This window comes from Acomys minous (genome assembly GCF_964271855.1).
Source record: "Acomys minous genome assembly, chromosome: 12".
Classification (NCBI taxonomy): domain Eukaryota; kingdom Metazoa; phylum Chordata; class Mammalia; order Rodentia; family Muridae; genus Acomys; species Acomys minous.
Window position 1 is genome coordinate 12,354,236 of NC_140493.1, and position 21,329 is coordinate 12,375,564.

The 21,329-nt window shown below is 40.8% G+C and overlaps 1 protein-coding gene across 3 annotated transcripts in view; it reads left to right on the forward strand.

Annotated features, from left to right (window-relative positions):
* CPNE8 (copine 8) overlaps window positions 1–21,329 on the forward strand; it is a 181,406-nt gene that overhangs the window by 44,484 nt on the left and 115,593 nt on the right. For 2 of the 3 annotated variants that reach the window (XM_084749495.1, XM_084749496.1), the window contains 2 exons: window positions 7,155–7,258; window positions 9,546–9,585. In XM_084749495.1, coding sequence (XP_084605621.1) covers window positions 7,155–7,258; window positions 9,546–9,585 — 144 coding nt within the window. Of the gene's footprint in view, window positions 1–6,729; window positions 6,753–7,154; window positions 7,259–9,545; window positions 9,586–21,329 lie in introns of those variants that run through there. The other variant, XM_084749497.1, reaches the window with a different exon arrangement.

A 21,329-nucleotide genomic window follows, 5' to 3' on the forward strand; every position in this document is an offset into this window, starting at 1 on the left:
TGCATGTGTGTGCATGTGTGTGTGCATGTGTGTGCGCATGTGTGTGTGTGCATGTGTGTGTGCATGTGTGTGCATATGTGGGTGTGCATGCATGCGTGTGTGTGTGTGTGTGTGTGTGTGTGTGTGTGTGTATGTATGTGTGTGTGAATTCAACACCTTCTCTTCTTTTATGCTGCCTAAAGGTTTATGGTCTTAAATGGAATTTTCTCATTAAATGCATTTGATTAGTCTGTCCTCATAGTCTCTCTGCCCTACAGAGTTCAGGCTTTCTCTTGCTGCAGAGGGCAGATTATTTTAAACAGGCCATATGTTTTGTTTTTTTAAATTTAAAATCTTATCTAATTACAACATTTCACTACTCCCTTTCCTCCCTTCAAATCTTCTCATAGATCCCTTCTCATTCTTCTTCAAATTCTTTTCTCATCAATTGTCCTTACGTGTGTATATGACATGTGCCCTCAAATACAATCTGAGTCAAATGTAATCTATATGTCATTTTCCATTGATAAAGGTAAACAAATGTATACATCCTTTTGATGATACAGAATAGCTGATGTTCAGGATAGGAATTTTTTTCCTCAAAGAGTCCTTCATCTTCCTAGTCACACAAACTCATTTTCTCTCTATGAAAACCAAAACAAACAAACCCAAATATCAAAAACAACGCCCCCCCTCGAAAATGCACACACACACACACACACACACACACACACAAACATGAAGTCTGTTTGTGTTGGCGAACGACTTAATTCTGAGCATGGGGCCTTCCCTCCTGATACCCAGTGACACTACATCAGGGAAAACTGATTTCCCAGTCCCAGCAGGTACGAGTTTCAAATAGCTTCTTAGTAAAGTGTAAAAGGAACTTTATTCTCCTGGTTCAATTGTTGTCTGGGAGGCTTACTGCCTCGTTCTGCTAACCTAGGCCTAGTCCTGGAAGCTTCCAGCCTCCATAAACTCTAACCTAGGCCTGGAACATTTTCAGTCTCTGAGACTTATTGTTTAGTAAGCTCACCCTTTCTAGTTCTTATTGAGCTCTGGGCTGGCTGGCTCAACTCAGCTGCTCTGGCTCTAACTCCTCTCCCAGCTGACTAACCCTGTCTAGCTTCTCTCCCGGCTCCTGAATTGCTCTGCTTGGCCTCAAACTAACTCCAGCAATCTATGCTAATCTTCTGGTTCCTCATATCTGGCTCATGTGGTCTTCACATGTATTCTCTTTCTGCAATCCTTCTCTATCACTGTCCCAATAAAACTGCCTCCTCTCTCTCTCTCTCTCTCTCTCTCTCTCTCTGCATTGCCCCTTAAGTACCTCCCCTTTCCTCTCTCTTTTCATAAGATTTGGGTGTATCCTATTCTGTTAAAAAAAATTCTCTGATTTGTCACGTTTTCTGCTACTCAATTAGACATCACTTTCAAACATTGGTGCTTCCTTCTATAAACTAACTTTGCCTTCATTGTTTGGAATTAAAGGTGTTTACCAGCATACCTAAACCTAAGCTTTTTTTTTTTTTTAACCTGTAATTTGTGCTATACCAGGCTGGCCTTGAACTCAGGTCTGCTTGCCTCTGTATCCTGGATTAAAGGTGTGTTTGTATTCCAGCTGGATCACCCAGACCTAGAAGGTCTTTGGATGCGATCTCTTGTCAGAGAAGCCATATTCTGAATTAAAATCCCTCTACAGGGCAGAACTTCTGCATGCTGACACTTCTCTGTGAGTTTTTATGTATATCCACCTGGTTGTGATCCACCGTGCAACTATCTCACTGGAGACAAGACAGTATTATCAACAAATGGTGTTAGAAAAACCAGATATCTAAAAATTGGAATGAAACCAGATTTTTAAAAACCTCTAACTCTGTACAAAAACAGCTGCAGATGGATGAATGACATCTGTGTAAGCCTTGAAATCCCAAAATTTTTGAAGAAAGTTAGTAGACCCTTCAAGACACAGTTACAGAAAAGGACTTTCCGAATATTACCAATAATCAAAAGTTGGAACATCATGAAATCCTGCAGCTTCTATACGTTGAAAGAAACTCTTATCTAGTGAGGACACCACCCTTAGGAAGGGAGAGAAGTCTTTTCCACCTATTCAGCCAACAGAGGGTTAACATGTAGAAAAGATAATGAGCCAAACGCACTGAACATTAAGAAAACAAAGCAGAGGCTAGAGAGATGGCTCAGTGGTTAAGAATACTTGAGTGCTCTTCCAGAGGTCCTGAGTTCAATTCCCAGCAACCACACGGTGGCTCACAGTCCTCTATAATGGGATCTGATGCCTTCTTCTGATGTGCATGAAGACAGGGAAGTTCATGTATATAAAATACATGAATAAACAACTCTTTTTAAAAAGCACAGCCCATAAAAAAGAAACCAATCTAGTCAATATATGCACCATGAGTTCTTGAAAGAAAAAATGCAAATGGCTAGTGAAAATCTTCAACATCCCCAATTATATGGGAAATTCAAATAAAAACAGCTTTGAAGTTGTGTCTCATGCCAGTCAAAATGGTTATTATGAAAAAAAAAAAACAAATTATAATACTGGCAAGGATACGGGGGAAAGAAACCATTATTGTTATTGGTGGGAGTATAAATTGATGCACCACCTCTGGAAATCACATGGAAGTTTCTCAAAAACATAAAAATAGACCTGCTGTAGGAACAATCTATCACACAGTTAGAGGGCTCAGTATTCTCCTACACACATACTTGCCATCAGTGTTCATTAATGGTCTATCACAGTAGCCAGGAAATGAACCCGGTCCAGATGTCCATCAGTTGATGAAAGGATAATGAAAATGTAGCCAATATACACAATAGAATTTTACTGAGTTGTAAAGAAAATTAAAATTTCAGGAAAATAAGCAGAACTTAAAAAAAAAAATCACATGAGGTGACCAGGCTCAGATAAATAAATAAAATAAATCTAAAAAAGTAGTAACTGTCATCGAAAGAAGCCAAGTCCTGTTGACCAGAAGAGTTTGTTTGATGTGTTCTGTGACACCATTAGGTCTTTCAGTATGTTGAAAAGACATAATATTTCTATTATTTACGGATGGCTCTGGTTGCTGGGTAGAGGGTAATTTGCAGTTAAAACAGGAGTGAGAAGTAGGAGTTGAAAACCATTTGGGATAGTCCATGTTAAGACAAAGATATGGAATTCAAATTAATAACAGAAAATTATCAAGTTGACTATTGCAGGGATATGTTTTAAAGTTAATATTGATAATTCAGGAAGCAGTGAAGGAGAGGCTTTGGTAGGTTAAGAGGGAAGCTGTTGATATAGATAACTTCTCGTTATGGTCAGAGCACAGTGCAGTATAAAACTCACTGATTGTCAGGAGGTAGGCCAAAGTGGCAGGATTAGAGAGAGTGTGGGGCAGTGTTCAATCCTGGATGATAATTTTTGAAGAGCCTGTAAGATTAGCAGGTGTGTACCTCAAGGGCTGTATGCATGAGACTGCACGAAGGTGACTCTGGGCAGGTCACAAAGACTTAGAAAGTCATCATCAAGTAGGTGTGTGGTAAAGTCAAATGTGTAGCCTTAGTCTGTTTTGGAATGCTATGGAAGCATGCCAGAGACAGTATAATTTACGAAGTACTGAAATTTATTTTCTCACTGGAGTCTGAGGAAATCCAAGAGCAAAGTACCTTTTAGAGAGGGTCTTCCTGTGGTGCATTTTCACTTGGCAGAAGATGGAGGTGGGCAAGTGGTGGGCTTTAATCCCATTTTCAGGGGAGGAAACTTTATGGCCCCCATGTCATCACAAGACAACATTTGAGCTGTAGAGAGGACACCTGTGACTAGGACAAGGACCAATGGCACCACCTAGCAGAAGAGTGCCTATCAGGAGATGAGAGACTCGAAGTATGTCCTGTGAAGAAGGAGTCGATTGCCTTAAGTACAAAAACAGTGTAATCACCCATGAAGGCAAAAAGCTGGAAAAGCATGCTTCAGGAAGGATGGAGTGACCAACAACGTCAGACAGACTGAAAGGCCAAGTGTGATGAAGGTTCCACACTGACAATAAATCTAGCATCATGAAGGCCACGGCTGACATCCCCTAAAGCAACGTCAGGGCCGTGTGTCAGAAGATGTATTGAGACAGACACAGTCATGATTTATAGATGATTAGCTAACACCAGAATTTTAATAGCCATACACTAGTCTTCCACAGAGAGTAGAATATATCCAGCCCCCCACTGCTACTTACAAGAAACAGACTAGTAAGGGTGTCCGTGGCTGATGAATTGAGGGATTGTGAGCTGGCAATTCAATGGAACCGCTGCTTGGAGAGTTCACGCTGCTCTTCCAGTTTCCTTCTCAGTATGGATCTGGGTTGAAGCTCAAATGAAGGCTGGGTGTTGGGGGAGTTCTTACTGAGTGTAGGTTTGCCCTTTGTCTTGGAAGCTGTTTTGCCTCCAGAAGTCGGGAAGCTGTGAGGGTCCAAGCTGCAGCTGCCTCTGTGTGTGGGTGTGTGAACACAGGACAAACATCCAGAGGTGGCCATGCAGGAATGACGTAGCCCCAAGATTCTGTCTTGCCAAGAAAACGTGTTTCAAGTCAATTTACAATGGTTAATCATGGAGCCTCCAGTGAGTGGCTTCTGGCTTGCTCCTGGGTTGTTCTCACAACACTATATCCCGTTGTGCTCACACAAAGTGCACGGCTTTCTTTTTTTGCATGTCTGGGTTTTTTGTGTGTTGTTTGTCTTTGCTTTTTTTGCGTTTTTGAGACAGGGTCTCCCTATGTGGTCCTGGCTGGCATGGAACTCACTGTTTTCTCTGCATCCTGGGCGCTGTGATTAATGCTGTTCTCCACCACCCCTGGGTGTATGACTTCTTTTTAACATTGCTTCTCTGCATAATCGTTGCTTCCAGCTCACTCCTTCCCTGACAAGAGGGCTTTTCCTTTGCCCTACTTTTTCTACCTATGACCTCACTATAAATCTGCCTTCAAAAAAGCCATCAAAAACCCATACTAATAGCACCAATGCATGGTGTCTTGGAATCTTATCCACCAAACCAACTAGTCTGTTATTTTGGAATTTAGTCTCATTTACGGCATGGAGAAAATGTAGATTTTTTTTTCTAGAATGTACAGGAATGGCTTCTAGTTCCATTCCCAATGTAGGGACCTCACATGAGTTGGAACCTCATGAGCAGCCGATCTCTGCGAGCTCCATGCCAGACGGGAACCTATCCTGTCCATATTTCTTTCAGTATTCTGGTCTTCTGAGTTTCCAGTAGAACTACCCACTAAGCTCTGTTTACTATACTCTAGAGCAGTAGTTCTCAATTTCCCCAAAGCTGCCACCCTTTAATACAGTTCCTCTTGTTGTGCTGACCCCGACCATAAAATTACTTTTTTTAATTACCTCATAATCATAATTCTGCTACTGTAACGAATTAAAATGTAAGCATCTGGTATTGCTGATGGTCTTAGGGGACTCCTGTGACCTACAGGTTGAGAACCAAAGCTCTAAGCTTCTCCAGCCTTCATCTCCAGACCCTCTAATATTCTTCTCACAAGCCGGTTCTAAAGGTCTAAGCACCCTGTGTTAGGCGTAGTTACAGCAACGGCCCATTCTCTGGCATAGTCATTGTGATCCACATTCCTAACATAAGCCACCTAAGGAGGAATGTGTTTCTTTTGCTTACTGTTCATCATGGTGGGAAATCATGAGGGGCAGCCAGCAAGAAGATAAAGGGGGCACGGGAAGGAAGGAAGGAAGGAAGGGACGGAGGGAGAGAGGAAGGAAGGAAGGGAGAGAGGAAGGAAGGAAGGAAGGGAGGAAGGGAGGGAGGAAGGAAGGAAGGGAGGGAGGAAGGAAGGAAGAGAGGAAGGAAGGAAGGAAGGGAGGAAGGAAGGAAGGAAGGGAGGAAGGAAGGAAGGAAGGGAGGAAGGAAGGAAGGAAGGAACTGGGAATAAATATCCTGAAGGTCCCAACTCTAGTAACTCAATTTGTCCACTAGCATCACCTCCTGAATTTTCAAGAACCTTTCAAAATGGTTCCCCAGGCTGGAGAACAACCTTTAGCTGTATGAGCCTTCTGCAGGGTCACACTTCCTAAATGTAACCTTTTGATTACAGCTTGTCCATGTGATATTGGACCATGATATAAAGTATTGTTCCACGGCAAATTATTTCTTTGTGAGGGGGTAATTAGTTGTCCATAACCCAAATAAATGCCATTTCGTAACCATTTTTTTTTTCAAGAATCATTTTAACATAAAGTTTAAAGACGTCTCTGGCCTTCACATTAAATGGATGAGCTTGATTCTTCATTTTCCTATTAAGAAGATAATGCTTCCTGGAACTTTAATAAAAATAGGTTCTCTAGCAAGGCAGCCTGCCTGCTTGATTGCATAATGGATTCACAGCTAGGGTTAAAATCCTGTCATTAAAATGGCAGTTGGAGGTAAAGAATATCGGCTGAGGGTAAAAGCGATTGTGACGCGTATCTTTGTGCTGACGATCTAATGGCGTTCCTTCCCATGTAAGGGAGAGAAGTCTTTGGTCTCCGTGTCTACTTCCTCAAAAATAGAGAAACATATGTTTTTAACCTGAAGTATATTACTCATATTTTAGAAACATACCAGATTGATATGTGTTGTTATAACCTGTCCATCTGAATGTGATTAGGTAATGTTTGTGTTGTCAGTGCAAAACGATTACAAGAATTTCCACTTAAAACATGAGCAATCGGCCTTCGTGTGTGAAGGGCTGTCTCCTATAAAAGCTAAAGGTGAGGACTGAGGACATGTGGCCCCTCGGCGAATGCATGTTAGCTGTCTGAGTTTTTTTTTAAGTGCTTTATTAAAACAATAAATGTACTGCATGCATGGATTCTTTAGGTTAGAAAGGGACTTGGCTTTCAAGTTAGCACAGAGAAGGGTGTTGTGTGCTGTCCTGCGTGTGGTAGCCGAGTTTGGAACGGAGTCAGTCTGAAGCTTCTCTCCCTGAGTGAGTCCCAGCAGAGGGGGAAGGTTTGGTCTTCAGCCCCTTCTCTCTGGAGCTGTAGTTGATGAAGTCAGCTGGTGTCCGTCACTCAATTTTCTTAAAGGAACACTGGCTGACTAGACTTGGAAGCCAGTCGCCATGGAAGGTTTGTTTTTAACCTCTGTGCCCTTTCTGTTTCTTTCTATAGTTTGGAAGAACTGAAGTGATTGACAATACTTTGAATCCCGATTTTGTCAGGAAGTTCATTCTGGACTATTTCTTTGAAGAAAGAGAGAATCTTCGCTTTGACTTGTAAGTTCTACTAAGCCGGGGTTTTAAAGACTACTTGAGTATCACAGTCTGGACTGTGTCGATTGCCCTGAGTACCTGACTGTCCCATAAAATTTTTTTTAAAAAGCAGCTTTATTCTGTTTAGCCAGAGGTTGGGGCACAGTATTGAACATAAGATTTATTTCTATTGTTTTGAAATATGATTTGAATAGGTGAGTGGACAGCTTAGTCATGTGGGGAACTGCAGATGGGCTTTCTCTCAAACCTACTTGTACCCCAGTGGGCTTCTTCTCTCTCAGAGAGCATAAGGGAACACGTCCAGCTTAATGGCTAATGGCAGATGGGCCACTTCCCCCCATGGCACGTTAGGCTAGCACTTTACCTCTGTCCCATGGTGGCTTCCCTTGATACTTCATGCCTTTAAAGCCAAGGATGATAGCGCTAGCATTCATTTAAAAAATCTATATCTATATCTATATATCTGTATATCTATCTATCTATATCTCTCTATACCTATATCTATATCTATCTCTATATATATATTTCCACAGACGTGAGCTTTGGGGACTGGTAGGGTCTGTACATGGGTAAAAGGAAATGTGGATACAGGAAGAAATGTGCACTCGTATTTAAGATGCTCTGTGTAATGAATGCTTAGAAATATCAAAAGTATTTTTTAAAGGCTAATGCCTTGTTCAAATCATTGAAAAAGTCATGCCAGCTTCTCAACAACTATGAATACCTTTTAATAAGAAAGAATGACAATAACTTTTTTGGAGGAGTCCTAATTTCCCTCCTAACATAAATTCTTTACTGCTAGCGATTTGTTTTTATTTTTTTTACTCTGAAATAGATGTAACAAAAGAATCTGTAATGCTTTCTCCCTCCCCCCAAGCGTGCGAGATGTACTTCAGATTTTAAAGCAAAATTTATGATATTTGCATTAGGCTTATATCCCCCTCCCCCTTGTCCCCCAAACCTCTTTCCAAATAGCCAAATGAAGGTAATGAGAGATAAAAGCACAGGCTCACAATGGCTTCTGCCCACCCATGGAGGCTAAGATGTTACTTAGCACCTTGGGAAAACCATTTGAAACTGGCTCGCTGCTCCCCTTGCCCAGAGCTTACAGCAGCTGTTTCTGAAATGCTGCTTCTCTCACAACATCGTGGTACCCCCCTTAACTTTTCCTCTTTTATTCTAAAATCAGTCACCATTTCACGATCCTTTGTTCTGTTTCCCCTTTTCTTTCTCCCTCGCACATCTACCTATATTATTTTCCTTCACTTAAAAGTAATAGGCATTTATTATAAATGTAAAGTGATATAACTATTTGAAAAATAAGAACTCCACTATTGCAATTTAAAAAACTGCAAGTGGTTCACTGTGTTAATCCCCAGAGCTTCTTTAAACCACGATATGCATGTAATAATTGAGGCAAACTTATTTCACTGCATCTTAAAGTTTTCACATATTTTTATGTGCCACAAAATAGCTTTACAATTCATTTATTTGGTGTCTACATGATTTTTATTGCAAGAAAATAACGTATTTTTACCACTTATTGATGTTCATTTCCACTGAATCTACACTTCCACTACAGGGAACCTGGAACAGTGTTCCTCTTCACAATACAGTGATCACTTATTAGGACTCTGATTTGCACTTGGCGATAAAGTATTGAGAGTCAAATTTTAGTCTAAAAGGAAACACACAAGACTACTCATTTTGTGTTCTGATTTGTTGACACTAAGCCTGGAAATGTTCGGTCTTTGCTCCTTCTCTGAAGTCTCGTGTTTTGTTGTTAGCTCTGACTGTTAGAACTATTTCCCTGGGGAGTTGGTTGCTGTCTGCTGACAGGCACCTATTACCTTTGTCAGATGACAGCTTCGATGTTTTCTTCTCTTCTGTCACCCTTTGTCCTCCTTTACTGGTATTTTGGGTTTCTATCCTGCTCATCATTCCTTACCTGTTGATAAGACATGCTTATTTTTTTGTAACCAGAGGGAGGAAATGTCCATTTTGAAGAGCTTTTTGAAGTCACTTGAGTGACATTGGATACTGATGATTCAAAAAAAAAGATAAATTTGCTACTTCTCAAGCAACAGAGTTCATACTTTTGGTTATGTGAAATTCAAGAGACCCAGAGGTATCAGTTCTGTCATTGGATATTTGGAAATTTGAAACACGTTACTATTAATGTCCCATTGGTTATTGTTCAAATTAATTTTTATGTTTGCTTGTTCTAGGAAACATTATGTTTAGCTATATTTTGTAGAAATAATTTGAGTTTTATGCTTTAATTTTTCAGGTATGATGTTGATTCAAAGAGTCCCAATTTATCCAAACATGTAAGTTCATATTCTATTATTATATATTGTTTTATAATATGATCATTTGTTACTATATTTATGCTCATTGATGACTTAAAAATTATATGTCCATGAATTTTGATGTGGTATGATTTTTTTTTCATAGAAAGCAAGTAACATTTTTAAGGAATGATGGAATCACATTTAGAAGGAGCTTATTGAAAGAAAGCACTTTTGCTGGCCATTTTGGTGCACTCTTTTAATTCCAGCACTCAGGAGGCAGAGGCAGGTGGATCTTTGTGAGTTCGAGGCCAGCCTGGTCTACAAAGAGAGTTCTAGGACAGCCAGGGCTATTACACAAAGACACCCTGTCTTTGAATAACCAAAAAAGAAAAGGAAAAAAAAAGAAAGAAAGAAAGTACTTTCAGTCGGTAGGGTGGGTCACTGTTTTCATTGTTTACTTAAGAAGCTGGTCTATTGTATGCTACATGAGGTTGAGCAGTGTGAAACAGTGATCCAGACTGTGTTAGTAGGCTCCGTTTCGGAGACATTGAGAGGGGCAGACCCAATGGTCCTGCCTCCCTAAAGCTCAACTGTTCTGCAGAATTTCCTCACGTGCCAGTTTCTGAAGAGTACAAGATGCACTAACCATCCTCAGATCAAGCCATGCCCATTTCTCCAGTCTCTTCTCTCTGGACCATAGCTGTTCGCTGCAGCAGTGGCATGCAGCCTGGAGCAGAAGAGAGGCAGAGCCCGGCGTGTTAAGCAGGATAGGCAGAGAAGACTAGAGGAAGGTACTCGGGCAAAATGCTAATTTATCTGCTTGTCACTGACTTGAAAGACTGAAGTTTGGTGAAGCCAGTAGCGAGGTCTATTGTCTGTCCTTTTGCTGCTGTAATCGATTACCTTGAGAAACAGCAACGTGGAGCAGAAAGGGGTTTGTTTTGCTTACACTCCTGTGGCGGAATAGAAGCAGAGATCTGGCTGCTGGAGCCAGGAGCAAGGTGAACAGTCAGCAAACAGAATGATTGTATTTCACTCATACATAGGAAGGAGAGGGAGAGAGAGAGAGAGAGAGAGAGAGAGAGAGAGAGAGAGAGAGAGAGAGAGAGAGAGAGAGAGAGAACTGCAAAACCCTAAAGGCTGCCCCATACTTTCTTCAGCAAGGATCCACTTCCTTAAAGGTTCCATCACCTTCCCAACAAAGTCACCAACTGGGGGACCAATTGGTCAAGTACATGAGCCTATGAGGGACATTTCACATCCAAACCATAATATGAGGGCTAAGTGAGGGAGAGGTACAGCAATGCTCTGCAAAGGGTCCAGCAGGGTTCAATGTGAAACCTGAGACCACAGATAGAGGCTCAGCAGCCAATGGGAGGGCAGCTAACTCACCCTTTGTTGGATGCCATAAACAGCATAGCAGGACATACAACATCCATTGTGCCTTAGAGAGACGGGTGCTGTTATTCACAAAAGAGGGGTATTTATGGGGTAATCACAATCAACAACAAAGAAACACCTTTTTCTCTAATTTCCTGGGGGATATAATAATACTTAATTGTGTGATAAAGAGCAGAATAGAATCATGTGACGAACTATAAAAAGGGCCATCTAAGTAGTGACTTTTCTATAAACAATAAACAAACAAATAAAGGCTGTAACATGCTGTAGTTCCTTCCCACCATTGGAAGTCAGTGTGGTGGTCTTGCCGCTGCTCTTTATAATGAATGCACAGCGTTGAAACTGGGCATTGAGAATGTGTTGCTCTTTATAACGGGTTCATAGTGTGATATTGAAAACATGTTGATCTCTATGAGGGGTCCATAGCATTGGGAATGAACATTGAGAATGTGTTGCTTTCTATGGTAGGTCCGTAGTGTTGTGCCTAGGCGTTAAAAGTTTTCTCTCTATGATGGACTCATAGCTTATGACTGAGCATTGAGAATATGTTGTTCTTTGGGAAAGGTTTGTACCATTGTGACTGGACCTTGACAATGTTTTTATTTTTCCTCTGTGATAGGCTCATAGCATTGTGACTGAATCTTGTGAATGTGTTTGCATAGCTTGCTATGGGATACTTTTCCATTTATTTATTTATTTTTCCTTTTTCCTTTTTTTTTTCCCCCAGAGCTGAGCACTGAACCTTGCACTTGCACTTGCGAGGCAAGCACTCTACCACTGAGCTGAATCCCCAACCCTTAATTATGGGATACTTTTTAAATGTTCTTGGAAGAACCAGGGAAAGAACCACAGGGTCTAGGCATGATTGTTTCTTTAGAAAGAAAGAGCAGAATCTACTCCTTCACATGGACTTGGAACATCTCAAGGATAGGAGGCAAACCTTGACTTTCTGGTCCAGAGTTGGGACAAGAGCTGTTTTCTCTCTTCTTTCATGTCCTTCTGAGACCATATGAGCATTCTATTCAGCAATTTCCTGAGCTTCTATTCTTTAAAGATCATATGTCCATGTTTACCCAACACCATATACATGAGAAAGTGCTCCCCAGTCCTTTATTGGGCATTGAATGAGTTACCATTTACCTGGAAAATAATTTCTGTGTTTCTTGATTGTTTCAGTTCAAATTACATTTCAAAGAGTGTAATACAGAGCAGTTAGAGGCATCTCCACGGAGATGAATGTTTTGAGGGTGTGCATGAAGGAACTGAAATGAGGATCTATCAATAGTAGCCTTGCATTCAAAGAAGAAAGTATATGAGCTCTCTCTTCATTTCAGACATGACTGAATATATCTTTCTTCAACAGACAGTGATAATTAGACTTTATGATGTCAGACATATGCCTTTCCAAATATGTGGTGCAATATAGCTTTTCAAATATTTCTTTGGTAGAAAAGAGCGTTTTCTTCTCACAAAATGGTTTTATGCTTCTCTCATCCTAAAATGCTTTGTTGAATTGAAGAGATGACCCAGCACCTAAGAGTGTAGACTGCTTTTCCAGAGGACCTGAGTTCTGTTCCCAGAACACAGTGGGTGTCTTCCAACCCATCGTAACTCCAGTTCCTTAGGGGATGAAGATCCTCTGCTTTCTGTGGCCCCTGTACTCAAGTGGACAGTCCTCTACACAGATGCATACACACACATGTAATTAAATGTAATAGTCCTTCAAATTCACTTTTCCAGTTTGATGCTTCTTTACCCTCAAAGCACCTCTTCAACTCTCTGTTCGCGCCGCACATCTTCAGTGGCCATCCTGGGCTCCATCTCGATGTCTTCCTTTGATTTGCTCTTTTCAACTAACTGGACTCTGGCTCTTACTTCTAATGCTGCTCTGATGTGATCAAGGCAGTGACCACTCTTGGGATGCCATCACACACACACCTTCTTTCTTTTGCATGGAACTGGCTGTTCTCTTCAAGGAAATAGCTTCTTTCCCTTATATTGCACAGGAATCTCCTCCCTAGATTATTTACTCATCGTAGCTTAAAGTTTCTTTTTCTCTTGTGCCTCTAAGTTCTCCTGTGAGATCCTGGAGTACCTGACTTTGGACACACAAACAAACCCAATTTTCAATTGTGTGTTAAAGTTTTTCCAGTAGATCTTCTATTGAAACCTAAAACTAAAATGTCTAAAGTTCATTATCTTCTTGTGCTGTCTCCATTTTCTGAGAGCCTGATTCTTCAATTTTCTTTTTTTAAAAAAAGATTTATTTATTTTTATTTATTGTATATGAGTGCTTTATCAGCAGAAGAGGGTATCAGATTACATTATAGATGGTTGTGAGCCACCATGTGGTTGCTGGGAATTGAACTCAGGACCTCTGAAAGAGCAGGCGGCGCTCTTAACCACTGAGCCATCTCTCCAGCCCCCTTCAATTTTCTTACAGCATATAATGCACTGTTAAACACTTTCCAACACTCACACAGTCAGCAAACTGTCAGTCTTGTTCACACAAAAAGATGGCTCAACAGGTAAAGGCACTTGCTGCTGGCCTGACATCTACCCTGAGTTTGATTCCTAGGACCCACATTGTGAAGAGAAAATTGTTCTCTGACCTCCATTCATGACCTCCACACCTGCATATATATATATGTGTGTGTGTGTGTGTGTGTGTGTGTGTGTGTGTGTGTGTGTTCACACATATCACATACATGCACATACAAAATAAGTCCAATAAAAATTTAAAATCTGTATATTCAATAGACAATACAAATGAATTAATAAATTCCTGAGCTTCTAAGTAGGTAAATCATGTCCAAAGAAGAAGGATATGGAGGTTGAATTATTACAAGAATTGCTGAAGACTATTACCTTGCATTTCTGTTGGAAATTAATAATAACAAAAACCGTTCCTTATCTGAAAGCATTGAAGTACAGATTTTAGGTTAAAAAAAAAAAAATAAAAGCACATAGTGCATTCAACTCCAGGCAATTTGTGATGCATTTCGAAGATCAGAGGAGCCAATCAGCAAGCTAGGTCTATCCCCAGAGAGACGATCTCTTAACAGCAGTCCTGTCTCCCTGCCAACTGGACAGAGTGAAGTAAAAACCACAGTCATTTCAAAAACACTGCTAAGTGCCCAAATCCCCATGTAGAGTGAACTTACTTAGTTGGTTTTGCAAAAGGGACTTGGTAGCAAATTGTTTCTTGGAAACGGATTCATAAAATCTTTGGCTTTAAATTTTTAATTTTGATAATTTTGGAAGAATTTCTTTCTAAGATGACTTTATTTGGCACCTGATAGCTAAGGATCTTGTGTTATAAATCTCTTTTAACAGGATGTAGTGGCATAGGCCTATAATCCCAGCCCTCAGGAAGCAGAAGTAGGTGGATTTCTGTGTATTGGGGGCCCGATTGTTCTACAGACCAAGTTTAAGGCCAGCCAAGGCTACACAGTCAGATTCGGACAAGAAAAGTCATTATAATATCAGGAAAATTGAGAAAGAAAGCAGGCCTGTAGCTTTGGTTTGGAATATTGTTATATGAAACACCAGTGGAATTGTCACGAGGCTCCCTGGCTGTTGGGATGCTTTCAGTGGAGAAACACTGGCTGCAGGTGAGGCATGACGCAAGCAGGTGAGGCATGACGCAATCCCAGCCTCTTTCTTCATCTTGTGACTGATCCTTCTTATGGTTCTCGGAATAAACACACCTTTGCCAAAATAGTGTCTTCCCCAGGCATTAGGTAGTGTAAAGAAAGCATAGCCTTCTTTGAGGAACTAGTGAACCAATTCATCTTAATGTTGTTGGCAGAACCGCAGCCCACGCTTTCATTTACATAACTTCATTTCATCAGCTCATAGTTGGTGTGTCTAGGATTCTTGGTGTTCCAGACTCGATGCCGCTACAACTGCACAGTGTGCAACAATGGACAGCCGAGAGGCAGGCGATGCTTTGTTCTCTTGCTGGGCTTTAGCAGATGCCACTGAAATTCTTGTTCATGGCATGGTAGCAGTTCACTGGTTCCCCCAGGCCATGCGTCACTAACCTTGATTGTAGGCTTCTGTGGTCTTCAGTGCATTTCCTGCTATGCATACACACTTCTTCCTGTGGGTTAATTTGACTTTACAGTTTCATTTGAAAATTAAATCTTTGGGCCGTGAGGTGTGCTTTCTCATAGGAAGAGGCTCCCAAAGAGGTCAGAGTAGAGCTAAGTGCAATGTTTACTGTTCTTATTCTCTGCCAAAGTAAACAAAATACATGAAGAAAGTAACAACTTAGGGGAGGAAGGCAGCTTGGGGCTCCTGTTTGGTAGGAAACAGTGGCAGTTCCTACCTCATAGCAGCTGACAGGCATTGAGAGAGTCAGAAGAGAAACAAGCAGGGCCTATTCCTCTCCAAAGCTCATTCTCAGGGCAACTTTAGGGGCCCCCTGAAGGTCCCACAACCCTGCAAAACAAAGCCACTATGTGGAGGGACCAGTGTTCAGATCTGTGAGACCATGGGGGAGCGTTTCATATTAAAACCATAACAGTAAATTAATTTACATATGGCTTAACTGAATTCAATGAGCATGTACCCACAGTCACTCCAGCAATAAGTGTGTTCGACTCAACTCTTGCATCATGAGAGCAGAGAGAGCGGTGGACAGTGCAAAGGATACCTTGTCTCCAACAAGCAACACTTTGTCACAGTGGAGGTAGGGTGAGCAGATTTCTTTAGTGAACACGGATGCAAACAAATTATTAAAATAAGTTATTTTCCTCTGAGTGTCACCAGGTCAGGTTACCAAGAAGAGACTTGATACCCTATGAGCATATACAGGGGGAGGAAATCCCCCTCAGGAACAGTCATAGGGGAGGGGAATAAGGGGAAAATGGGAGGGAGGGAAGAATGGGAGGATACAAGGGATGGGATAACCATTGAGATGTAACAAGAATAAATTAATAAAAAATTTAAAAAAATAAGTTATTTTCCTTATAGCACATATACTGATAGATGACATAATATTGAGTGAGAAATGGATGGGTGGTAGGGAGAGAAAGAGAGAGAAGAGGGAAAGAGAGAGAGAGAGAGAGAGAGAGAGAGAGAGAGAGAGAGAGAGAGAGAGAGAGAATACAACATGACCTTCATTTCCTTCCTTTCAAGCAGCACTCTGAGATTCCACTTTACTAGTCACTGTGACAGGACTGTCATTGTCATAAATATGTACTTACTAGATATATAGTTTACAAGAGAGAAGGGGGGAGCTACCGAAAGACTTAGCAAGACCGTTTCAGTACGAAAGGGAGCAAGCAATACAATCCTTGAGGAAGGAAGGGATGCAGTTTACTGTGGCCATCCGTAAGTGTTGATGAGAGCCTGACGGTTTCATTTGAAAGGGGCATAGCTGTGGCATGCAGAGATTTATAGGCCATGCTTCTAAGGGCTTTACATTGTTGTTGGTGTTGTATGCTACCGGAGGGTGCTGTGATTTGATTTGTGCATTTAAATGATGTGTGCCTGCTGAAGGGAAGAATGAGGTCAGAGAAGCAAGATTGGAGTCAAGGATAACAGTTACGAGTCTGTTGTAATTTGATTGCGTGAGTCACATTTGACAATTAAAGCCACTGGAGTGGTTTAAAAAAAAAACAAAACAGTCCCATCTGGAATGTATGATGGCTGTTTGATTACAAATGAATTTCCGATTAGATGTGAAGTAAGAGACGTTGCGTGACTGTCTTGAGTATTGGTGAGAGTACTTGGGCAAACAACGAAGTCTGCTGCAGAAGTGACTGAGGCCAGGGACAGTAAGGACAGGTCCTTGCTCAGTGTGGGTTGACTCCAGTAAGCTTCCAAATGCAGACAGTGGGTAGGCAATGTTCGGAGGCTAGAGGCCAGCCTCCAGAAAACACCAACCAGAAGTATTAATTAGCCTTGTAAATTGAGTATAAATGAGGAAACTAAGATGACAGGTTCTTGAGGGAACTGAAGACTTTAGAAATCCTATAGAGGAAGACCAGCTACAGTCACCAGGCCCATTGCCTGTTTCTGCATGCCACTGTCTGGCCCCAGCCCACCCAAGTGGGTGGATTTTACACATGAGCACACAGTAACTGCATCTTCTCTAACCCCTGTACCCCTCTAACTCCTTTTGCTCCCAGAATCTCTCAGATACTTAAAAAGGGTACAAAAATCATTTCTCCCCCTTCTTTCCCTCCCTCCCGCATCCCCTGTTTCACTTCCTCTCAAGTTTATGGCCCTTTTTTCTTTAAATATTATTGTTACACACACCTGCACATGTGTGTGCATGCTACGTGAGTGCACGTGTGTGTATACGCATATATGCAAATAAATACATAAATGCAAATTGCTGGGTCTGTTTAGTGTTGCTTGTGTGCATACAGTTTTAGGGCTTACCACTTGGTACTGGATAGCCATGTAAGAAGTTTGCTCTGCGGATGACTAATCTCTCTCAGCAACTGATAATTGCCTGTACTTCTTTACCTATACATGAGACACGGCCGGATTTCCCCAACTGGTGTTGGCCTGTCATCCCATGTTGTCATTTTTTCGGGTTTGTCATTGTGTAGGTGGTTGGGCTGTTGAGATTGCACTAAGTGTAGTGTCTCTGTCACATGGAGAAGACACGATCTCACAGCAGGACTTCCTGTTGTTTTGGTCCTTACGATCTTTCTTTCCCCTCTTCTTCAATGTTCCCGGAGCCTTAGGTGTAGGAGTTGTAGAAATGTCCACGTGGGCAGGCACCCCTGTGCCCCTGTGGTCCATGCTTCTCTACGTTTTGACCAGTTGTTGGTTTCTGTTGTGGTCTCCATCTGCTGGGGGTTGGTGAGAGTGGAGAGGGAACAACCATCACCACTTTCCTAAATCAGTTTATAACTCCTAACTGCAGTCTAATCTCACCTTCTATCCACGGATGAGTGCAGCTCTCAGATACTTTCTTTACGTTCGCCCTTAAGAGTCCGCCTAACTGTTCCTCATGTTATCCTCTGAGATCTGGAGGACAAAAGCTATCTGATCTGTGTCAGATCATAAGATCTAGCCTTATCAACATGCATAAAATAAAGCATTTATGGCTGGTTTGTTATGCTAGATGTGAGTTAGGCGTCCTATCCCCCTGATAGTAGAGTCTTCTAGAATCTGCCTGAAACTCTTGAGTCATACATAGAATTGTTACCTGATCTTGGCCGGATGACTGTTACTTGAGTGTTCACTAATTGTGTGAGGTGGGATAGTTTATGTGGAAAATGGCTCTTACTACAGGATTTAGTTATCAATCGAGGTCCTGCAATAAAATTACATAGTACTTAATATTATTACATAGTAACACTAAAGTATTTCATATTTAGCAATTATTAGTAAGAATTTCATAGTATTCTTCATTTCCTAGTTACTTGCATTCAGTTGTCTTACATGTTTTGGGCTGGTGAGATAATGTACTACAGCATGTTACTTTTCAACTAGCTTTGCTGAGAATTAGTGTTTCACTGAAGGTAGTCTGTTTCCAGAAGGTGCTATTTCACACACGAAGCTTCTTCTCTTTGTGAATTGCATTGCTTTTTAAAATGTATATTATATACGAGTGATAACTTTTAAAATGAGTTGGCTTTAATTGGTCACTGCCAATTTGTTGAAACCTTTTTATTCGGTGGCTTAACAATTTTTTTGTTTTGTTTTTGTTTTGGTTTTTTGAGACAGGGTTTCTGTGCTAGACTTGCTTTGTAGACCAGGGTGGCCTCGAACTCACAGAGATCTGCCTGCCTCTGCTTCCCAAGTGCTGGGATTACAGGCGTGCACCACTATACCTGTCAGTGGTGTAACTCTTAGAATGACAAACATATATTGAAGATCATCAGTAACTCAAAGGGAAAACAGATAAATTTGGTTGGGGAAAATTTTTGAACTTTTCTTTGTAAGTTAGCTTACAAGTTTTTGTTAGAGTATTGAAAGAGGACTAACTTGTGTGGTGCATCAAGGCTCTTCTTCTAAATGCAAAAATCCTCGGTATGAAGAAAAAAACTCTTTTGCGCTGTTGTTAAGCTACAACCAATTATTTCTACTAAGATATTGACTCTACTTATCCAATGTTGAATTTTCTCATCTCTCAAATGATATGCTATTCCCTCCAACAATCATTTAAAAACTTGCGAGCCCCTACTGCAACAACGTAGTACTTTGGCTATTACTAAACGTGGTTGCCAAGCTGAGTGCAGTGTTTGATATGGCTCGCACTTCATTCTCCATTGTGAGTGATGCAATTTACAAAAATTAAGTAAATAGAAATGAAGTCTGAAATAGTAGAAGACAATCCATCAATAAAACGTTGCCTGGTAACACCAGTGATACGATCTTCATGGATAGAGTTTTCATTTCCTCCACTTTACCACATTAAATTAAAACACTACAAATCAAGACATTTTTTAATCACTCATTTTTTTCCTTTGATTGTTTGTATAGATGTGTTAAAAAATTAGTCAAGGGGAGGGGAATAGGATGAATGAGGGAGGGAGGGGGAATGGGAAGATATAAGTGAAGGGATAAAAATTAAGATGTAATCTGAATAAATCTACTTGTATAAAAATAAAGAAAAATTAGTCAAATGAGCTCAGAACCAGAATAAAAGCAAATCATGACGCATGTGAAGAACTCTAATGGCCAAGTCACGATCAGTTGACTGTCCCCAGGGACCTTGTTGAATTAAAGCAGACAGACCATCAACACAACTACTGAATGACTTCTAGCCCAAATTACCTATTAATTAAAGATGTTGTGTATTCAGATATGCACCAATCATTGGTAAAGAAAAGCATTTCAAAGTTACCGCTAGTAGAAATGTTAAGAGAAAGACACCACGCTGTGAGATGCATATGAAGTTGCTTATTATTACATCTGTGATGTGTTATGTGTATTAGTAGTAAAAATCAGAAGTTTTCTTTCAAGTAATATTTCCGGGCTCATTGTGCTACTGCTTCTAAAACATCCTTCTGTAAATGCATGCCAATATGTGCAATGTGTAAGATGATTTGGTGTGTAAGCCACATCTGCATTGCATTCTGGTACTTATGGGGACCTTCCATGACTGCAGAGGGGAACTGGAACTGAAGCTATTTTATTTTGATGGTTATAGTATCCCAGTATCGGATTCTTACAGCAAGTAATACAATGCGAAGGTATAATCATGTTTTTGCCCAGGGGACAGGAGGACTGTTCTAGACATATATTTCAAGTGCTTTGCATATATTACCTACAGGTATTTTCTTAAATAATCCCCTCAGGAATCCATGAGGTAGGAATTATGTCCATTTGGTAGATTGGACTACTGAGGTATAGAGGCACTAGAACATGGTTCTGTTTGGATATGAGTGCAAACCTTCATGATTCCATTCAAAAGTAGTATGTTATCCACTATAAACTGTGCGCGTGTGTGTGTGTGTACGCGCGCGCGTGCACGCATGTGTGTGTGTGACTCAAATAAATCATGTATAAGTACCATTAGTATTTGTACCTACAAAACAGTTCTTCTACTGCAGAATGAGTTTCCCTTTAACATGTGAAAACATTTTTATTCACTGTGTGTGTGTGTGTGTGTGTGTGTGTGTGTGTGAATACATGTGACACAGTGTGGGTCTTGGAGGACGGCTGAAAAGAGTCATCTCCTTCCTACTGCCGTGTGAGTCCAGGGATTTATTGGCAGCCAGCAAGCACCCTCTGAGCCAGCCCACTGCTTTCAGAGCTTTTCTTTTCCTATTTGTAGAATGTCTACAACTCAGGGCAGACTTGCAAAGGATATAGACACTGTAGACAACTGTAAAGCTGTGATATAAAATAAAATGTAGGCAACAGAACCTATTAGTAAACATTCGCACTTAGGAAGTAATTAAAACAATAAATCTGAAGGAAAAAAAGTATTATGCTGTGTCCAGAGCTAAGAAAGAAGAGAGAAACCAAAGTATTTGTATCTAATTAGCTGGACCCTGGTTACGGGGACTTTGAATCACTTAGCTGTAGCGACTCTAGAGGCAGAGCCCACTGGCTCTCTGCTACGTTTTATTCTTTCGGTTATATAATCCCTGCTGCTTTCTCCTCTCCTCTCTTTAATCTCTCTTGTATTTTTGGCACCAGCAAATTAAGAGTAATAGTTGGATACATTTTAAGTTGGAATAAGTCCTAGGCATGGACAGAATAGTTTTCATATATTATGAACTTATTATTTAAACCATGAAGTAATGAATTTAACAAATATTTACTGTACTCATGGGCATTTGCGGTGGGAGGTGGGAGAATCCAGTAGTCACTATTACTATACATTACATTAATGTATACTATACATGAAAACATTTTTCATCTGCCTGAGACTCTCCAGGCTAAATTTAGTCTGTATG